Below are 17250 nucleotides of genomic sequence, written 5' to 3' on the forward strand. Positions count from 1 at the left end.
TAAAAATTTGCTAATTATAGATTTTATATATCATCATTTATCAAACAATTAATAAAGAGAATTTAAAAAAAAAAGATAGAGATATAAGAATATTAATATATTCTTGGGATATTTTGTCAGAATCAAAATCAAAACAAAATTTGATATGCAAAAATGTCGGTTATTTATAAACCAAGTAATAATTGCGTTATGAAATAGGTATAATAAGATAATCTATCTCTGTCGTTTTGATTTATCCTTGTCTCGCTTCATCTAGAGCAAATTTAAACAGCTTATAATTTAAAATAAATTAAATAAGTATCAATCGACATTTTTATATATATATACTTTTAGAATTGATAGTTCAAAAATGAAGAATATATTAACATTTTATATATGTAAAAGAAGACAAGTAAAAAATTTTGTCTAAAATTATTGAAAAGAATAGAAGAGATAAATATTTAAATACAAATACTTAAGCATGTGCATAAGAAAATTTATATAAATTTATGATTCAGACATTATCTTTTTAACGTTTGAATTTTTTTATTCTACTGTAAATGAAATAGATATTTAAATATTATTATATACAAGAATTTAAAATGACTGCATACATTATAATTAAGCACTTTACATATCTACAAACTAAATAATTCATGATCATAAATTCAAAATATTTTTTATCATATACAGAATGTAATCATTAATCACAATAATTAATGAAAATTTATCTTATTAATTAATTATTAAATTATCTCATTAATTTAACAAACAAGTATGATATACAAAGCTTGTTAAAGAAAATTTTTTTTCGGAATTATTTTTATAAAATCGATATATATATTTAATCTTTCTTTCTTCTTATCCAGCAAAGTTAATATAATTTTAACAAGTAAACTTTAATTTCAACGAGTAAACATACATTTTCCGTCGCGTTAAAAAGTAAAAATAAAATTTTTTGTTTGTTCGATGATCATAATGATGAGCTTAATTTAATTTTTATATGAAACATAGCGACAAAAGTTGTCGCAATAGTGGAATACTAGGGGCAATACTTGTTCCTACCATTACCTGTTGTCCGTGCTATTGGCTTTTTTCTTCTTCTTCTTCTTTTTCTTCTTCTTCTTTTTCTTCTTCTTCTTTTTCTTCTTCTTCTTTTTCTTCTTCTTCTTTTTCTTCTTCTTCTTCTTCTTCTTCTTCTTCTTCTTGTTCTTAAGCGAAAGAACGGTGTGATTGGGAGGAACGAAGGGAAAGTACTGGACAGTCACCGCCAACCAGCTCGCGAGATTCGACGCGGGATGCTCGCTACTCGAAACAAGGTGAACGGGTTTACGAGCGCATTGTGTGTGTGTACTTTGCTGTCGCAAGTCGAAACTTTTTTCCGCCAGTCATGTTAAATCGCGCTTCTTTCTAATCACATCAGGCATATGAAATATCATTTAGCTCGTCGTATATTTTGCTAGATCAGCAACTGTTCATCGACATTATCACATTTCGGATCATTCAAGTTCCATTGATCGTGAATGAATACGATTATGATATATATTTCGGTGCACGTGGGCTAAAAATCATTCCTTGTTAAAATATATAAAGAAATCGTCATATAAAAAAAGTTGAAAAAGTTTGCATCTTGTTTCTTGACCGTATATACTTGAATACCGGATTGTGCATATGAGAAACTGGCTCTCTTGTGAATGATTCAAAATTCTACAGTGAAACGCTTTGTTCTAGAGGTAAATATATATTTAAAAATTTAATTATTCCCATTTGATTAAGTATTTCTCGTAATATGTCGATTACTATAATAAATAAATCGAAAGTATATAGACGTAGAAATTCTCTGTCTTGTGAAGAAAATATTACTTATATAGAACTCGTGCATTTAAAAAATGCACATATATAAAAATTTCAAAAACAATATGAAAATGAAATATACGATGTGTCATATTTATGTAGAAGATTATGTAGAAATTGTAAGCTGTTTATATATAAATAAATATGTGTAATATATATGTATTGATATTTAAAAGTATATAAAAAATATTTATTAAATATTTATTATTTTAAAGTTTAAACTTTAAAAAGAGAGTTAAGTAATAACTGAATAAAAAATGGACTTAGACTTTGCATATTATAGCTTATTAGTATTTAATATCTATTTATGATGTTGTATACATAATAATTATAAATTATTCTAATGTATTCTAATGTAAATTATTTCTTACAATTATATTTATTGCAAAAAAAAATATTTTTGTATATTTAATTTTTTATTTTTTATATAAAAATATTGTTATTTTATATTATAATTTTTATATTTTATTAATCATCAAATAACATCATATAATAACGCAATTTTCGAAATATTATCTAAATAAAAATAATATCTATACATTTCTTCTCATAAAAATCTTAATTTTTTCTCAATTTTTATAAAAGAACCAAACATGTTGTACATATAAAAATATATAATTTCATGCTTTGCTTAAAATATTATCAAAACGTTATTAAAAAATCACTTCTGAGTTATGATTGTAAAAAATATATTAAATATTCTTTACAAATGAAATTAAATTTAAAAATGAACAAGTTCCAAAAATATTATATTTAAATGTATAATTAGTAAATACTTGTGTACAATTTTTGGAAATATCATATCATAGATTATTCATAATTCTCAACATTTTTTTGTATTTTTGATACGATATTCAATAATAATTTTTATTAACTATTATTTTTATTAATTATATTAAGTATATATATATTATTAATTTTTTCTTTCTTTACTTTGATTATAATTGTTTTAATTGTTTTTATCTGTATATTTTTTATTGTTTAATTTTACCAAATATTCAGATTTTTTGTTTTAAATCAGTTTAATACGTTGCCTGGGAATATAAAAAAATAATAAAATATTATGTATCATAATATATAAATTATTAAATTATAATATGTAATATATATGTATATATGAAATAATTAATAATTAATAAAATTCGCAATTAAATTTTGTTTAAGTTTTTTAAATTTTATTAATAACACGAAAAATGTTAAAAATTGTGAGTGGTCTTAATTTTCAAAGCAATTTTTTCCTTTGCAAATATTTTCCTTTCTGCTTTGTTAACGAATAATTAATGAAAAACACTAGCCAATCACAGAGCGCGTAAAATTATCGCGCCACAATTATAGTGTTAGGTATATATCGCCGGTGAGTCGTCAGACTTGAACAAAAAGTTGAAACAAAATATGTCGAGTCTTGTCGTGATGGTAATAAATGATAAAGTTGTTTGAAATCACACCAAGAATCATCAGTTATATAACTCATGCATAAGAGAATTATTCAAATAACTGATCATAAATATAAAAATGTAAATATAAATATAAAAAACTTTTTTCGACACTAATTACAATGATCAAAATAGTTCTTTTAATTAAAGAAAATAATTTTCTTACATAATAAAAATATTATTAGTACAAAACATATTAATAATGTCATTGGTATTGAAAGGAAATAGAATGTTTTCGAACAAAAGAGATATATATATATATATATATATATATATATATATGAATCTGAAATTATTTCTAGAATTTAAGATGTAAAATTGATCTTTATTTTAGGGTCAGGGTCCAGTTATGAATACCGTAAAGTTATGTCAATACTCTCAGATGTAGGATAGACAAAGACTTTCTCTCAACGCTTTCTCTAGTTTGTAATTTACTATCAAGAAAAATACATATATTTGCCGTAATATATACAAAGGATTATCAAATTCTTGAAAAAATTTATAATCATAAAATATCGCTGCTTAATTTTACATGCTTTTTTAATCTTTGAACCAGACATTGATAGAATTTTATTGATCTGATTTTTAAATATATAAATCTTTTCTTTTTGTCATTTGTTCCTTCTTCATGCACATAAACATTAAATTCTAAAGAACGTTACCCATGCAAGACTTAGGCTATGAATACGTACATTTGAGAGTAAAACTCTGGAGAGTTACTCTCATGAATATTTCTCGCAAATATATACTGCATTGAAAGTAACTATCCGACAGTAACTTTCATTAGTAATAAGTTTATTTCCAATCAGAATTGTTGATTGATGATTGTCATGATCAATGAATTGTCATTTGGAGATCTCAATAAAAATCTGAAAACGAAAAAGAGAAAAAAGTTATATTAATAAAATTTTATAGTAATGAAATATGTGTTCAATTAAGAACAAAACATTCTGAAAAAATTTTTCAATCAGAGATTTTGATAAAAAGAATTGATCAAATTTTATATCGATGAATTATGTTTAATTAATAACAAAATATTCTTAAATTCACTTATTAAAGAAAAGTTGGATAGTTAAAGTTAAGTAGCCTCATTTTTATTATAAGTTTATTTCATATATCTTTGTTATTATAGACTAAGAGAACTTATTATATACATTTATAATTAAGAATTTTTTATTTTAATCTTTTCAAATATTTTCAAAAATATTATAATTATTATAATATTATAATTTAAAAAAATAATTTTATATTATAATATTATAATTTAAAATATAAATAAATCGAAATTTGAAAATTTACGATAAAATCAAGGCCACTGAAAAAAATGATAATCTTGCTTCCACTTGCGAAAAATATTCTCGAAAGTATCTCCATCTCTGTAAAGAAAATAATCTTATAAATCGTTATATTCTTCACAGAGAAATGCCGGCGATAAAACTTTTCGGCAGAAAATGGTTGACTGCAACCGACGACTGTGTTTATCCAGGTCTCTTTGAAGTTTTCATTCGAATCACTTGGTAAATAATAAGTTGATTAATTGAATTTATTTCTATTTTAAATATAAGTAATATAATAATATAGTAATAGAATTAAAACAATTAATAGTAATAGAATTAACTATTAATAATAGAATAAAAACAAATCTAAAAAAAAATCTTCAAACATTGTAAAACCTATATAATTCTAGTTCAAACAAGTCAAATTTAATAGTAAAGTAAAAGTAAAATCAAGTAAAAAAAATTTAGTAGTAAAAAGTTTATAGATTGTATTCGTTGAATAAAAATAATTTAAAATGAAAAAAGTAAAAAATTATATATCAAAATGAAATTTCAAATGAAATTTCAATAAAATTTCACGTTCAATCAAATTTAATTATTTATTCAATACATATTATGTATTTTATAACTTCAAATTACTAAATAAAGTATAATATATATATACATACAGTATAATTTTCTCATTATTATAAGATTGGAATAATGACATAAAAATTATTTTAACATTAATAATTACAGAAATTGCAGATTGTCAATTTGATCTTTTTAATGAAACTAAACAGGAAAATTCGACATTATTTTTTTCATTTATTGTTTGTAATACAAATTCATTGAACTATGATTGAATTTATTATCACTTTCATTTAAATTTGTAAAAATATAAAAATTTTATTTTTCTTATTTTAATGATTCTTGCTAATCAATACTAATCAAAAGTTAAACATAAATATAAACATAACGTATAAGTCATTCACTCCATCCAAAATATTTTCAGGAATTTATAAGAATAATTCCATAAAATTCCATAAAGAAGTAAAAAATGTATTAGCAAGATATTATTACTTACATCATGAATTTTGAAATCAAAAGCATTCAAAAGCTTTTGAATCAATTTTTAAATGAATAAAATGAATAAAATAAGTAAAATTAATTTTTAAAGTAATAGAATATTATTGAATATTTTAAAAATTTCATTAAAATTGATGAATCTAATTCTTATGCTTTCTTTTTATTAATTTTATGTAATTTTATTATAAGCAGAAATAAGCAGAACTATTATAAATGTTTTTTATCCTTTTCAATCGTCTTTCATACTACCTATGATTGAATTAACAAGATTGCGATAGTAATTTAAAAAAAATAGTAAAAGCTTGCTATAATTAATATTTTTAAAATTATTTTTAAAATATGTGTTGCAATAGATATTAAATTTACTTATTCAAATAATGTTATCCATTATTTATCTAAAGTTAGAAATTAAATGTTAAAATATCATATTGATAATAATAAATAAATCTTAAAAATCTTTTTTTATTTATATTTTGCAATTTAAAAAAATAAATAATTTAAAATTTTTTAAAATAATCATAAAATAATTGCAATAAGTTTTTTAGAAAATTATGCAAATTCTGTGCTAAATTAAAAATATCCGTAAATTGTTGACTTCCTGCCTTGTTTATTAATAAATTGAATTTATTAATAAATTCATCACTAATTACTTTCAAGTTTTTCTTAACGCATTTTTTATTCGAGATGAGAAATCATTATAACTTAAAATCATTATATAATTATCATATAATCAAATGATATTTATATATATAGGAAAGAGTAAAAAATATATTTATTTTTAAAACTATTAAAATCGGTGAAGTGATTCTTATTTTAAATAATTATCAACAAATTTTTCTCAATTATAAAAGGATATTTTAAATATCTTCATTAATTATATTGTCTGTTATATAAATATCTTGTTGTATTGTTTAATGAAAAATGATTCCAATATATCATTCATTTTTATTCATTATTTCATCAAATATTATTATAACTCTTCATACAAAATTTTAAATTCTTGTAAAAAAACTTGTAAACTAAAACTTATAAACTAAAACTTGTAAAAAGAAAAATTATCTTTTATAATATAATAGTATAAATTTTTTATGTGATATCTTTCGAAATATTCTTGTTTTTAATTGGAATATATGTTAAATATAAATATATATAATGTGTTAAAATAAATAATTCAATCATATGTGATATACAATGATTTTCAATGCGAAAATAATATAAATACAGAAAAATAAACGCAATGAAATTGGATATATATATTATAGAAATACGAGTCTTTAAATCTTTTCTACTTTGCTAATATTATAAATAAGGAGTAAATAAGTAAATAAGTAGAGAAAAAGAGAGAAAAAAATTTTTATTTTTGCAATGAATAAAATGCGATGCAATAAAAAAAAAATTTCATCTTGAATTTCAAGGTGAAAATCATTTTTGCATTTTGCTCTTTTATTTGCAGATTTTTACCGCTTTAAATCGTGCTATATTATGCTCTTTATATTTATTTTATACAATTATTAATTATTAATTCGAAAATTATAAAATAAAAATAAAATAAAATAAATTATAAAATAATAAATATAAATATATAAATAATAATAATAATAATAATAATAATAATAATAATAATAATAATAATATAAATAATATAAATATATAAATAAATAATAAAAATTATAAAATAAAATAAAATTATAAAATTATTGAATAAATTTTAGATCATTTGAATTTTTATACAATTAATTCTAATTGTTTATAGGTTAGTCCCAATTGTAATAACTTGCATCAAATATTACGAATATACATGGAATTGTCAATCAGGTGGAGTATTAGTTCGTGTGTATCTTCTAGGAGAAGGTTCATTTCTTATTATATCTATACTTCTTCTACTTATTATCATAAAATTAAGCTCAAGAGGATCTATCATGGAAACGCAAGCTCGTAAATATGTTGAACCATTTTTAGCAATTAAGTAAGTAAATATATAAAAATTATATAGCAATTTATGTATCATTAATGAACTATTTATTATTATTGATAAAGTTATTCATTATAAAATATTTAAAATATTTTGTTTTATTCCGACATGTTTCATATTATAATATATTAATTTATAGTTTATCGGATATATTATTCATAACATTATTTTCTTTTAAATATAATTTTTTTTAATAGTATTAAAATTATTCATTTTAATATAATTGAAATAAAAAATTTTCTTCATACCTAAGATTTATTGAGATAAATTATTTTTATAATATTGATATTTCATACATATTTCATATGCAATTAATGTACATAATAAAAAAGACATAATTTTTCATATAAGTAATTTTTTATATTAAAAAGCATGATATGAAATGTTATAAAACTTTACTTTTTTTTACTTTTTATAGTTTCATTAATTATTTAATTCTATTTAAAGAAAACTCGATATTAATATTCTAATAATATACAGATATAATATTCTAATAATAAACAGATATTACATTTGTAATTATTATAGGAATTATGAAAGAAATTTCATTTAATTTTAAACTAATATCACATTAAAATATTGCACTAAAAATTATTGTCTTTTCAATAGATCATGTTTATTACATTAGATATTTTTAATAATTGCTAAATTATGTATTGCTAATTATGTAATAACGAAAAATATTTTTCAATTACTTAAACATTTATTCTTAAATTTAAAAAAAAAAAAAAAAAGAATACATTTTCAAGTTTCGTTTTCGAAAAAAATTAATTTCACTTAAAAATTTTTATTTAAAAATTATATTAAAATACTCGACAAATTTATCAATTCTTTTAGAAGCTATTTTTAAATAAAATACAAGAACTTTAAGCATGCGATTAATCAAATTTCATAAGATTTAAATGCACAATGCAAATATATTTAAAAATATATCTTTCGCTTTTACAGGATATTATTAATTTTACCTGAAATAGGATGGAACGTTTTAGGAACATTGTGGATGTATGGATCAAGCATTAAATGTAGTTACGAACACTATACGATGTCGGTTGTTCAAACATTGGTATTCTTCGATTGGGTTCTTATAGGTCTTACTATTGGCGGCTTGGCATTAATTTTCGATCCGATAGGCTCATTAAATAAGAGATATTTAGAAAATTCAATGGAACATGCCAAAATATCAAAGACCTGGTTACGGAGATTGAAGTATTGCTGGTGGATAAAGAAAGATGAGAGCGCTAAAGACACTCTTCAACATGCTGCTGGTGAGACATAGGTACGACTGGCCTAGAAAAAGTCCTGCTGTAATTGGAATTAAAGTATCTATTTATATCATATGTTTTTTATTTTCAATATCGAGAAAAAAAAGTCATTTGAAATTACACATCGTTTTTCTATAATTAAGTAAGTAAAAATAAGTAAATTTAATGCTAATTAGATATTCAGATAATTTTTTATCAAATAGAAATTTAATTTATTTATCTTTATATTTATAATTATTATAATAATTATAAAAAAGTTTTATAATTATAATCAAAGTTATTTATATTGCAAAATTATATAAATAGAAAAAGATAAAAGTTCATTGACTATTTCAAATAAATAGTAACTTTTTATATGTGTTGTTAATTCTAATAAATGGATAGTTTTTTGATATATATATATGATATAAATTTATGATGTTATGATGGATAGATATTTTTAATTTGATTTTGAATTATATTTTAACGATCCTTTATAAAATTTATACATTATGTAATATAATATCGTATACAAATATAGAAATAATATTTATAGATGATAATATTTCATTAAAATTCACAGTATTGATCTCTTTCCATTTATCCTAATTTTTTTTTAAAACACAGGACTTTTTTCCGAAAAATTAATGTATGCATGAAAATCAAAATTTTCCCTTTTAATAATAATGTGTATTATTATCTATTAATAAGAAAGAAGAATAGTATACTAAAATCCAATATAAATTGTAAATTAATAATATAATTTGAAAGTCATTCTTTTTTCTTTTATTTTCTTTTATTATGATAAAATTAATGATAAAATTATAAACATTTAAAGAAATTTCAACTTAATTTTAAATTAAAGAATATTAAGAGAATTTTTGTTTAAATACATAAGATGAGATATATTTGTCAAAAGAAAAATTATCACATGTAAAAAAATATTATAATTAACTTAATTAAGATTATATTGTTCAAAGTTTCAGAATGAAAAAGATTGTTTGCATTTGATTTTAAAAAAAAAATGAAAGTAATAATTTACAACTAATTAAAACTTTTTCTTCGTTTTAAAATGAAGTTTGTATATTAAAATTTTATTTAATAAATTATAATACTTATTTATTAAATTTTTTTTTAAATATTGATATTTGATAAATTTTTTTACGAACAGTATTTGTATTTATATTTTATCATGTACTAAAATATATTACATATTATAAGAAATAATATAATATAATAATATCATAATTTTAATATTATAAAATAATTATTTTATAGCTTTGTTATGCGCTTTAAGCCGTGGGACGGATTTAATTCCTTCGGATGTAATCGCAGGACTTATCTTGCTAAGAGTTCAAGAAAAGCGAGAGCGTCATGAATTACGTCGAATAAATTTACTCCCTACTCCAGTATGTACTTCCGGTATGTATTTTATTCTTCTTATTATGATTTTAATTATTATCAATTTAATTTTAATTTTATTTTAAAATTTTAGTCTACAAAAATTTATGATATATATGTATATTTAATTATGTACAGAATATTCTATACGAGTAAATTAAGTAAAGTGAAAAACTTTTATTGTTTCATTACTCGAATATTTGATTTTTAATCAAGTTACGCATCATGAAATTGTTTACGTATCACAAAAAATCTCAGCTCAGATTAATTTTTTGCGGTTGTGAAATATTTATTATACTCATTTTTACTAATATTTTCAGAATCTATTCTATTTCTAGATTATAATAATTTTTTCGAAAATATATAAAAATAATTTTATTCGAAAATATTTATTTAATAATATATAAAATAAATAATTTACTTAAAATATATAAAATATAATATATTATAAATATATAAAAATTACAAAATAAAATATAATATAATGAAAATCACATTCTTAATTGTAGAATATAATATTAAAAGCTATATTTATTTTAAATATTAATTTTTCAAATTATTTTTATATTCTATTTTTATATTTTTTTAATAAAAGTTTTATTTTTAATACAAATATAAAACTATTCGAATTTATTGTATGATTTATTTTAAAAATTCTGAAATAAAATAATATTATTATGATATATATGATATTTTTTAAATATTTTATAAAAACTAATTTAATTAAAAAATAATTTTATTAAAAAATAATTAATGTTAGATGAAATCAAATTACATTTTCTTTGGAATTTCAAAGGATATTGTATCTTCAATTGAATGATTTGATGAATGTATTAAAAAAATATAAATCTTAAATTAAAAATATAAAAACGATTTTAAAAATGATATATAAATTGTTATTCTAGATGCAACTGTAATTTTTAAAAATATGCCAAAATGGATGTCCTTGGAAAATGCAGTTCACTACATGATGCTTTCAGAGGCCATTTACGGATGGCTATTTATGTTATATTTACATAAATGTTCTGGATGTTTTTATCTTATGAAAAATTTGACTTGTTGCGCTTGTTTTCGGTAAGTGTACAAATTTTATACAACTTTATTATTGTTATTATTATTGTTATTATTATTATTATTATTGTTAAAGTATAAATAATATTATAAAATATTTTTTTAAAAAGAAATAAATATCTATATTATAAAGAATTTAAATATAATTGCATTTTTTTGTTATATATTACATAATACATTTCATAATATAAAAATTACTTCAATTCTTATGTTTAATTTATTGATTGATTTCTCGATTCTTGAAAAATTTTTATGTGTAATTTGTATATATCTATCATAAAATATAATAAATTTTATTATTGTTTTTTATATTATATTACAATTACAATTCTATAATAATTTTTTAAACCATTTATAAATAATTAAATGTCTGAAAGATATAATGATATAATAATAAAATATAAGATATAATAAATATTTATAATCTTCTGTAATGAAATGAAAATTTTTAGATTTACTTTTATATTATATTATATTATATTATATTTATATTAGATTTATATTAGATTTATAAAAAATATAAAAAGTAAATTAAATAAAATAATGTAAAGACTCAATTAATAATCAGAATTAAAATATTATAAAGTAATATTGTAGTCCTTAAAGAAAAAACGCAAATTTTTCATTTACAAATTATTAATATTATAATTAATTATATATTAATAGTAATTATAATTTAAATGAATAAATCAATTATGTACGTTGCTTAATTATAGAAGAAAACGTATTCCAATTAAGGGTGACAATTGTTGCTATTGTTACTTAACTGGAGTGAAATACTTATCAAAATTATCCACTGATGATATTCTATTTGCATCATTTAAAAATAATTTGTGTGAGGTTGGTATTTAAATAATATATTACATGTTTATATACATAGTTCATATATTCAAAACAAAATTTGTATTAAATACTTTCAGATACCATTTTTTGTAGTAGTAGATGAGAAAACAAATAAAATTGTTATAATTTTACGAGGTTCTCTCTCGTTGCGTGATGTAATAACCGATATTACTGCAGATTCTGCTATTTTCGAATGTGAAGGTGTTCCACCAGGTGCTCAGGTAAATATCGAAGTTAAACATAAAAGATTTTTTTATTTGCATTTATAAGGAAATTTGTTGAATTATTCATAAAGATAGTAATCAAGGAAATAATTACATATATAGGCACATAGAGGCATGATACAAGGAGCTAAACTGATATTGAGGCAGTTAGATAATCACAAAGTTTTAGAACGAGCATTCAATATGTATCCTCATTATGATTTATTGATTACAGGTAAATAAAAGTGTTAAAAAACAATAAATCTTGGAATTCAATGTCATATGCTTATATATAAAATATTTCATATTTCATTTTTCCATATTTTTTTTAACATTTTTGTTATTTTTATTTTTAAGATATTCGTTATAATATATTAGATATTCGTTGCATAATGATAAAATTTTCGTATGTTTGTTTGATGATAATTGTAGATAATTGAAAATAATAATGAAGATATTTATGTATAGTATAAAAAATGATTAATTATATTTGACCATTATATTTTCATTTTTATTTTTTTTTTTATTCTTTTCATATTGTATATTTTCTGTGTCGAGAAGTAGCAAACATATAGAATATTTATTTTAATTAATATTTATTTTATAAATATTTTAGTTTTTGTGTAATATATATATAAAAATATGTTTGACAAATAAAAAATATATGCAAATAATATATTAAAAATGCTTATGAGATTTCAAATTTTTTTGAAGTTTTAATGTTGAAATTTTTAATTTTTTATTTAAATAATAAAAAAAGAAAATATAAGAAAAATAATAATAAAAAAATTACATATTATATCCATTATTTGGATATACATTTTTGAAAATGTACATATACTTATATTATAATTATATTATATTATATAATTATATTATATAATAATTATTATTTATATTTTATTTATATATTTATTTATATATTTCAATTTATTTCAATTATGATTTGTGTATTTCGATATATATATATCTTTATTATTTTAAAAAATATAATTTCTTAAAAATACTTATATATACTTTTATATATATATATATATATATACATTTGAATTTACATTTATGTTTTACTGTTGAAGTTTTATGCTTCTTTTAAGCATTTCATATAATTTTTTATAAAAATGTTTTATTTTTAGGTCACAGTTTAGGTGCTGGTATAGGTACACTTTTAGGTTTTTTATTACGTCAACGATATCCATCTTTGAAAGTTTATGCATTTGCTACACCAGGTATATTTTTTAAATATTATGAAGTTTTATTTACATAATTTATCTTGTAATTTTTTGTTATAACAATGCTTTAATTAAAAAATAAATATATCCTGTTTAGCGGGTCTAGTTTCGAGAGAACTTGCCAGGATATCGGAAGAATTCATTTTCACAATAGGAATTGGAGATGATTTCGTGATGAGATTGAGCGTTGATAGTATAGAAAATTTACGAACACGTTTACTTATGGTACTTCGTGCTTGTCGATTACCAAAGGTACAATCATCATATTTAAAATATTTCAATTCATATTTAAAATATTTCAATCAGAGCAATTAAATTTTGTATAGGGAATATCTTACTTTAAAAGCAAAAAATTTGTTTTTTAACACTTAGATTTTGGAAGATATACAAATATCGATTTTCATATAAAAAAAAAATTAATGAAATATTGATATTTATTTAACTGATATTTATTTATTTAAATTTATGTCAAATATTTTTTTATATCTTCTACATTTTCTGAGATATTTGGTAAGATTAAAATCTATTTTATATGTATATTACTATAAAACATTGATTAACTAATTAATTAACTGATTAATTGATTTAATTAAATAATTTTACAATAATTAACGAAATCTTTATATTTGAATATTCAAATATTTTCTTGATATTAAATATATTAAATATGATATTATTTAAATTTCAATTTTTTTAAATAGAAAATTAAATTATTATAAAATCTTTCATAATTTATTCAAATTTAAATATGCATGCTTATTTTTATTTACAAAAACGAAATTTGAATTTGAATTTTATTGAAAATTATATACATAAACATATAAAACATTAGAATGTAAATGAAATTTAAAAATGATATTAATAATTTAATTTATTATAATTTTATAATATTTCTAAATTATCACAATAAATGTGTACTGTATGTCAATTTTTCAGTATAGAGTAGTATTAAATGGACTAGGTTACGTTTTATTTGGTATTCCTGAAAAAGACCTTGAAAAAATGTGGAAGCCCAATAGTGTGATAAAAACTATATCAGGAGAATCACCTTTACTCAACGATCGAAATATAAATAGACTAGAGGTATATATTTTATTTTTTACTAATTTTTTTTAATGAAAAATAGTTTTTAAAAATTGAAATACAAATATAAAGAAAGTTAAGCAAAATGGAATATTTAAAATTAGATATTTTATTTGTTTTGATAAATAAATATAGTTTAATATTTTTATTTTAAATTTTAAATTTTAAATTATTAATTTAAATTATTTTAAATTTAATTATTATTATGTTGAAAATTTTAATTTTTGAGTTTTATCTTATATTATATTAAATCTTGAATTTTTTAAAAAAATATTATAATATTCAAGTAATATTCTATAAATGAATAATTTAAATGTTTATTATATAATATTGAATTAATTTGATGCTTCTGGAAAATTAAGATTTCAAAAATTTTATTAATTTCAGATATTATTTTAATATATATATTAAGATATATTTTAAATATTTTGTTAGACAATCTATTGCAACAAAAAAGTACATAGTATTTTTTGAATAAAAATATCAAAAATTTAAAATGAATTATCGAAAATTTAAATATAAAAAAAAATAAAAGTCATTTTTAATACATTATTAATTATTTAGTTGTTACTTAATTAAAAATCAGGAAGATGTGGCAAAAATAAAAAAAATTTTATTATGCAAATATAATTAGTTATATGTTTATCATAATACATTTAACTATTTTTAATTATTTTTAATTATTTTTAACTATTATATTATATTATAGTATTTTTATATTACACATAAAAGATATTAACAAAGTTATAAATGAAATAACAAAATATATATAATATTATTCCATTTTATTCAACTATGCCATTTTTATAAATTTTCTTCTATAAAATTTAACGTAAAATTTATATATATATATAATAAAAAGAAATTTATATTATAGGAAAATAGAATATATGAACCTGATTTTACAAAAAGGAGGTTTTCTCAAGTAAGATTATATACAAGCGGTAAAATACTCCATATAACTGAACGCAATGTTGATAAATCAGACATCAAAAAGTATATAAAATTTATTTTATGTATAACATTATGCAAAATTGAGCAATATTTTGAAAATATTTAATGATAAACTATGTGTAATATTTTTTCTTGTAGGAAGAAATTAAAAATAAAAGAAAAGACGTTCGAAATGCGGTGGGCACAACCAGAAGAATTTACTGAATTGATTGTAATGCCACGAATGTTATTGGATCATTTACCAGAAAATGTAGGAAAAGTTCTTAATAGGCTGGTAGAACAACAAAAAAATTTATCACAAAGTATTGATCTTTGATTTTTATGACAAAATATGTTTGCAATGAAAAGCAAATTATACTATTGTATATTATACTTTTGAAAGCATGCAATTTTTTATTAATGATTTTTTCATTTTTTTTTTTTTTTTTTTAGGAAAAGATACATATATTTTTATTTTGTAACAATGTTTTGAATTCTATAAAATAACTACTATAAAGTAAGAATATTATTATTTGTATAAATCTCAGGGTAATGTTAATAATATTTTATAATAATATAAAAATGAAAAATAGTTAAAATTGTAAAAAAATAAATAAGTAAATAAATAGATAAGTTTCACAAAGATACTTTCTCTATTATCATTTCTATTATCACTTATTACTTTCCATAGAAGTCTGTTTTTATGTATTGATATTAATTCTATATCTAATTAAATTTTTTTCACTATATTTTTTTTCATAATAAAAATTGCTTTTTTTTTGTATTTATCTTATATTAAAAACATTCAATATTTCTATACATTTGTTAAAAAATATTCAATATTGTAATATAATAATAACATTTTATATCTGAAAAATTACAATTTTATATATTGTAATATTAATATTTGATTAAGAACTTTTTCCAAAGAATATTTTTCATGATATTGCGTTAACAATTTAAAAATGAATATATAATGCAATGAAAAATCAAAAAGCAAATAAATCGAAAATTGATGACAATACTAGGACTGAATACTCATACAAAAATAAATTAGATATAAAAATTGGATAAAAATTTTTTCTTATCATTCATATAATAAAATATTAAATAATGAAAATATAATCGTACATATCAATCATTGTAGAAAAGGAAATTATTTTAATTATTTATGATGTGCTACTGGCTTTCAATGTATTTGGTTGTTCAACAATAAAATAGGAAGTCGTGAAATAAATGTATATATTTTAAATATACATAAATAAATATACATTTTATATAAAAATATAAAAATAAAATAAGAAGCATAATTCAATTTCTTAAAAGATTTAAAACATAAAAATAATATTTAAATAAACAATCAATATAAAACAACATAAATAATATATAAGTGTATACAAATAATATATAAGTGTAAATGATATAAGTAATTAAACAATGTTTTTAATAATCTATAATAGATACTTATCTTTATAAATCGATATAATATGTTCTGTTATCTTAATTTTCAATGAATAGTGTTATAAGCATTGATTCATTTAGTGGCTTTTTAATTGGTTAGTATAGCAAAGTTCATCCATTTAAAATTGTGCAAAAAATTATTGTATAAATTGCATATTTTTAACATCCAACTTTTATATTAAAGATCTATATATGAAAAATA

At 19.0% G+C, this 17250-nt stretch overlaps 1 protein-coding gene across 1 annotated transcript; it reads left to right on the forward strand.

Annotated features, from left to right (window-relative positions):
* Positions 1 to 794: 794 nt before the first annotated feature.
* LOC122710742 (diacylglycerol lipase-beta-like) lies at positions 795 to 16089 on the forward strand. The gene is made up of 14 exons (XM_043928784.1): positions 795 to 1712; positions 4685 to 4783; positions 7365 to 7577; positions 8532 to 8848; positions 10103 to 10246; positions 11131 to 11299; positions 12013 to 12136; positions 12217 to 12360; positions 12466 to 12577; positions 13476 to 13568; positions 13669 to 13823; positions 14508 to 14654; positions 15532 to 15650; positions 15747 to 16089. Exons 2-14 carry the CDS (start codon positions 4689 to 4691, stop codon positions 15922 to 15924), a joined length of 2010 nt encoding a protein of 669 aa, XP_043784719.1. The 5' UTR covers positions 795 to 1712; positions 4685 to 4688; the 3' UTR covers positions 15925 to 16089.
* The last annotated feature ends 1161 nt before the right edge of the window (positions 16090 to 17250 follow it).

Source organism: Apis laboriosa, unplaced genomic scaffold (genome assembly GCF_014066325.1).
Source record: "Apis laboriosa isolate Shangri-la unplaced genomic scaffold, ASM1406632v1 scaffold151_cov152, whole genome shotgun sequence".
Taxonomy (NCBI): Eukaryota; Metazoa; Arthropoda; class Insecta; order Hymenoptera; family Apidae; genus Apis; species Apis laboriosa.

Coding starts and splice junctions, on each gene's coding strand:
- LOC122710742 (XM_043928784.1), top strand. CDS start 4,689: ATGCCGGCGATAAAACTTTTCGGCAGAAAATGGTTGACTGCAACCGAC. Junction 8,849..10,102: donor CACTCTTCAACATGCTGCTG/GTGAGACATAGG, acceptor ATTATTTTATAG/CTTTGTTATGCGCTTTAAGC. Junction 12,578..13,475: donor TTATGATTTATTGATTACAG/GTAAATAAAAGT, acceptor TTTTATTTTTAG/GTCACAGTTTAGGTGCTGGT.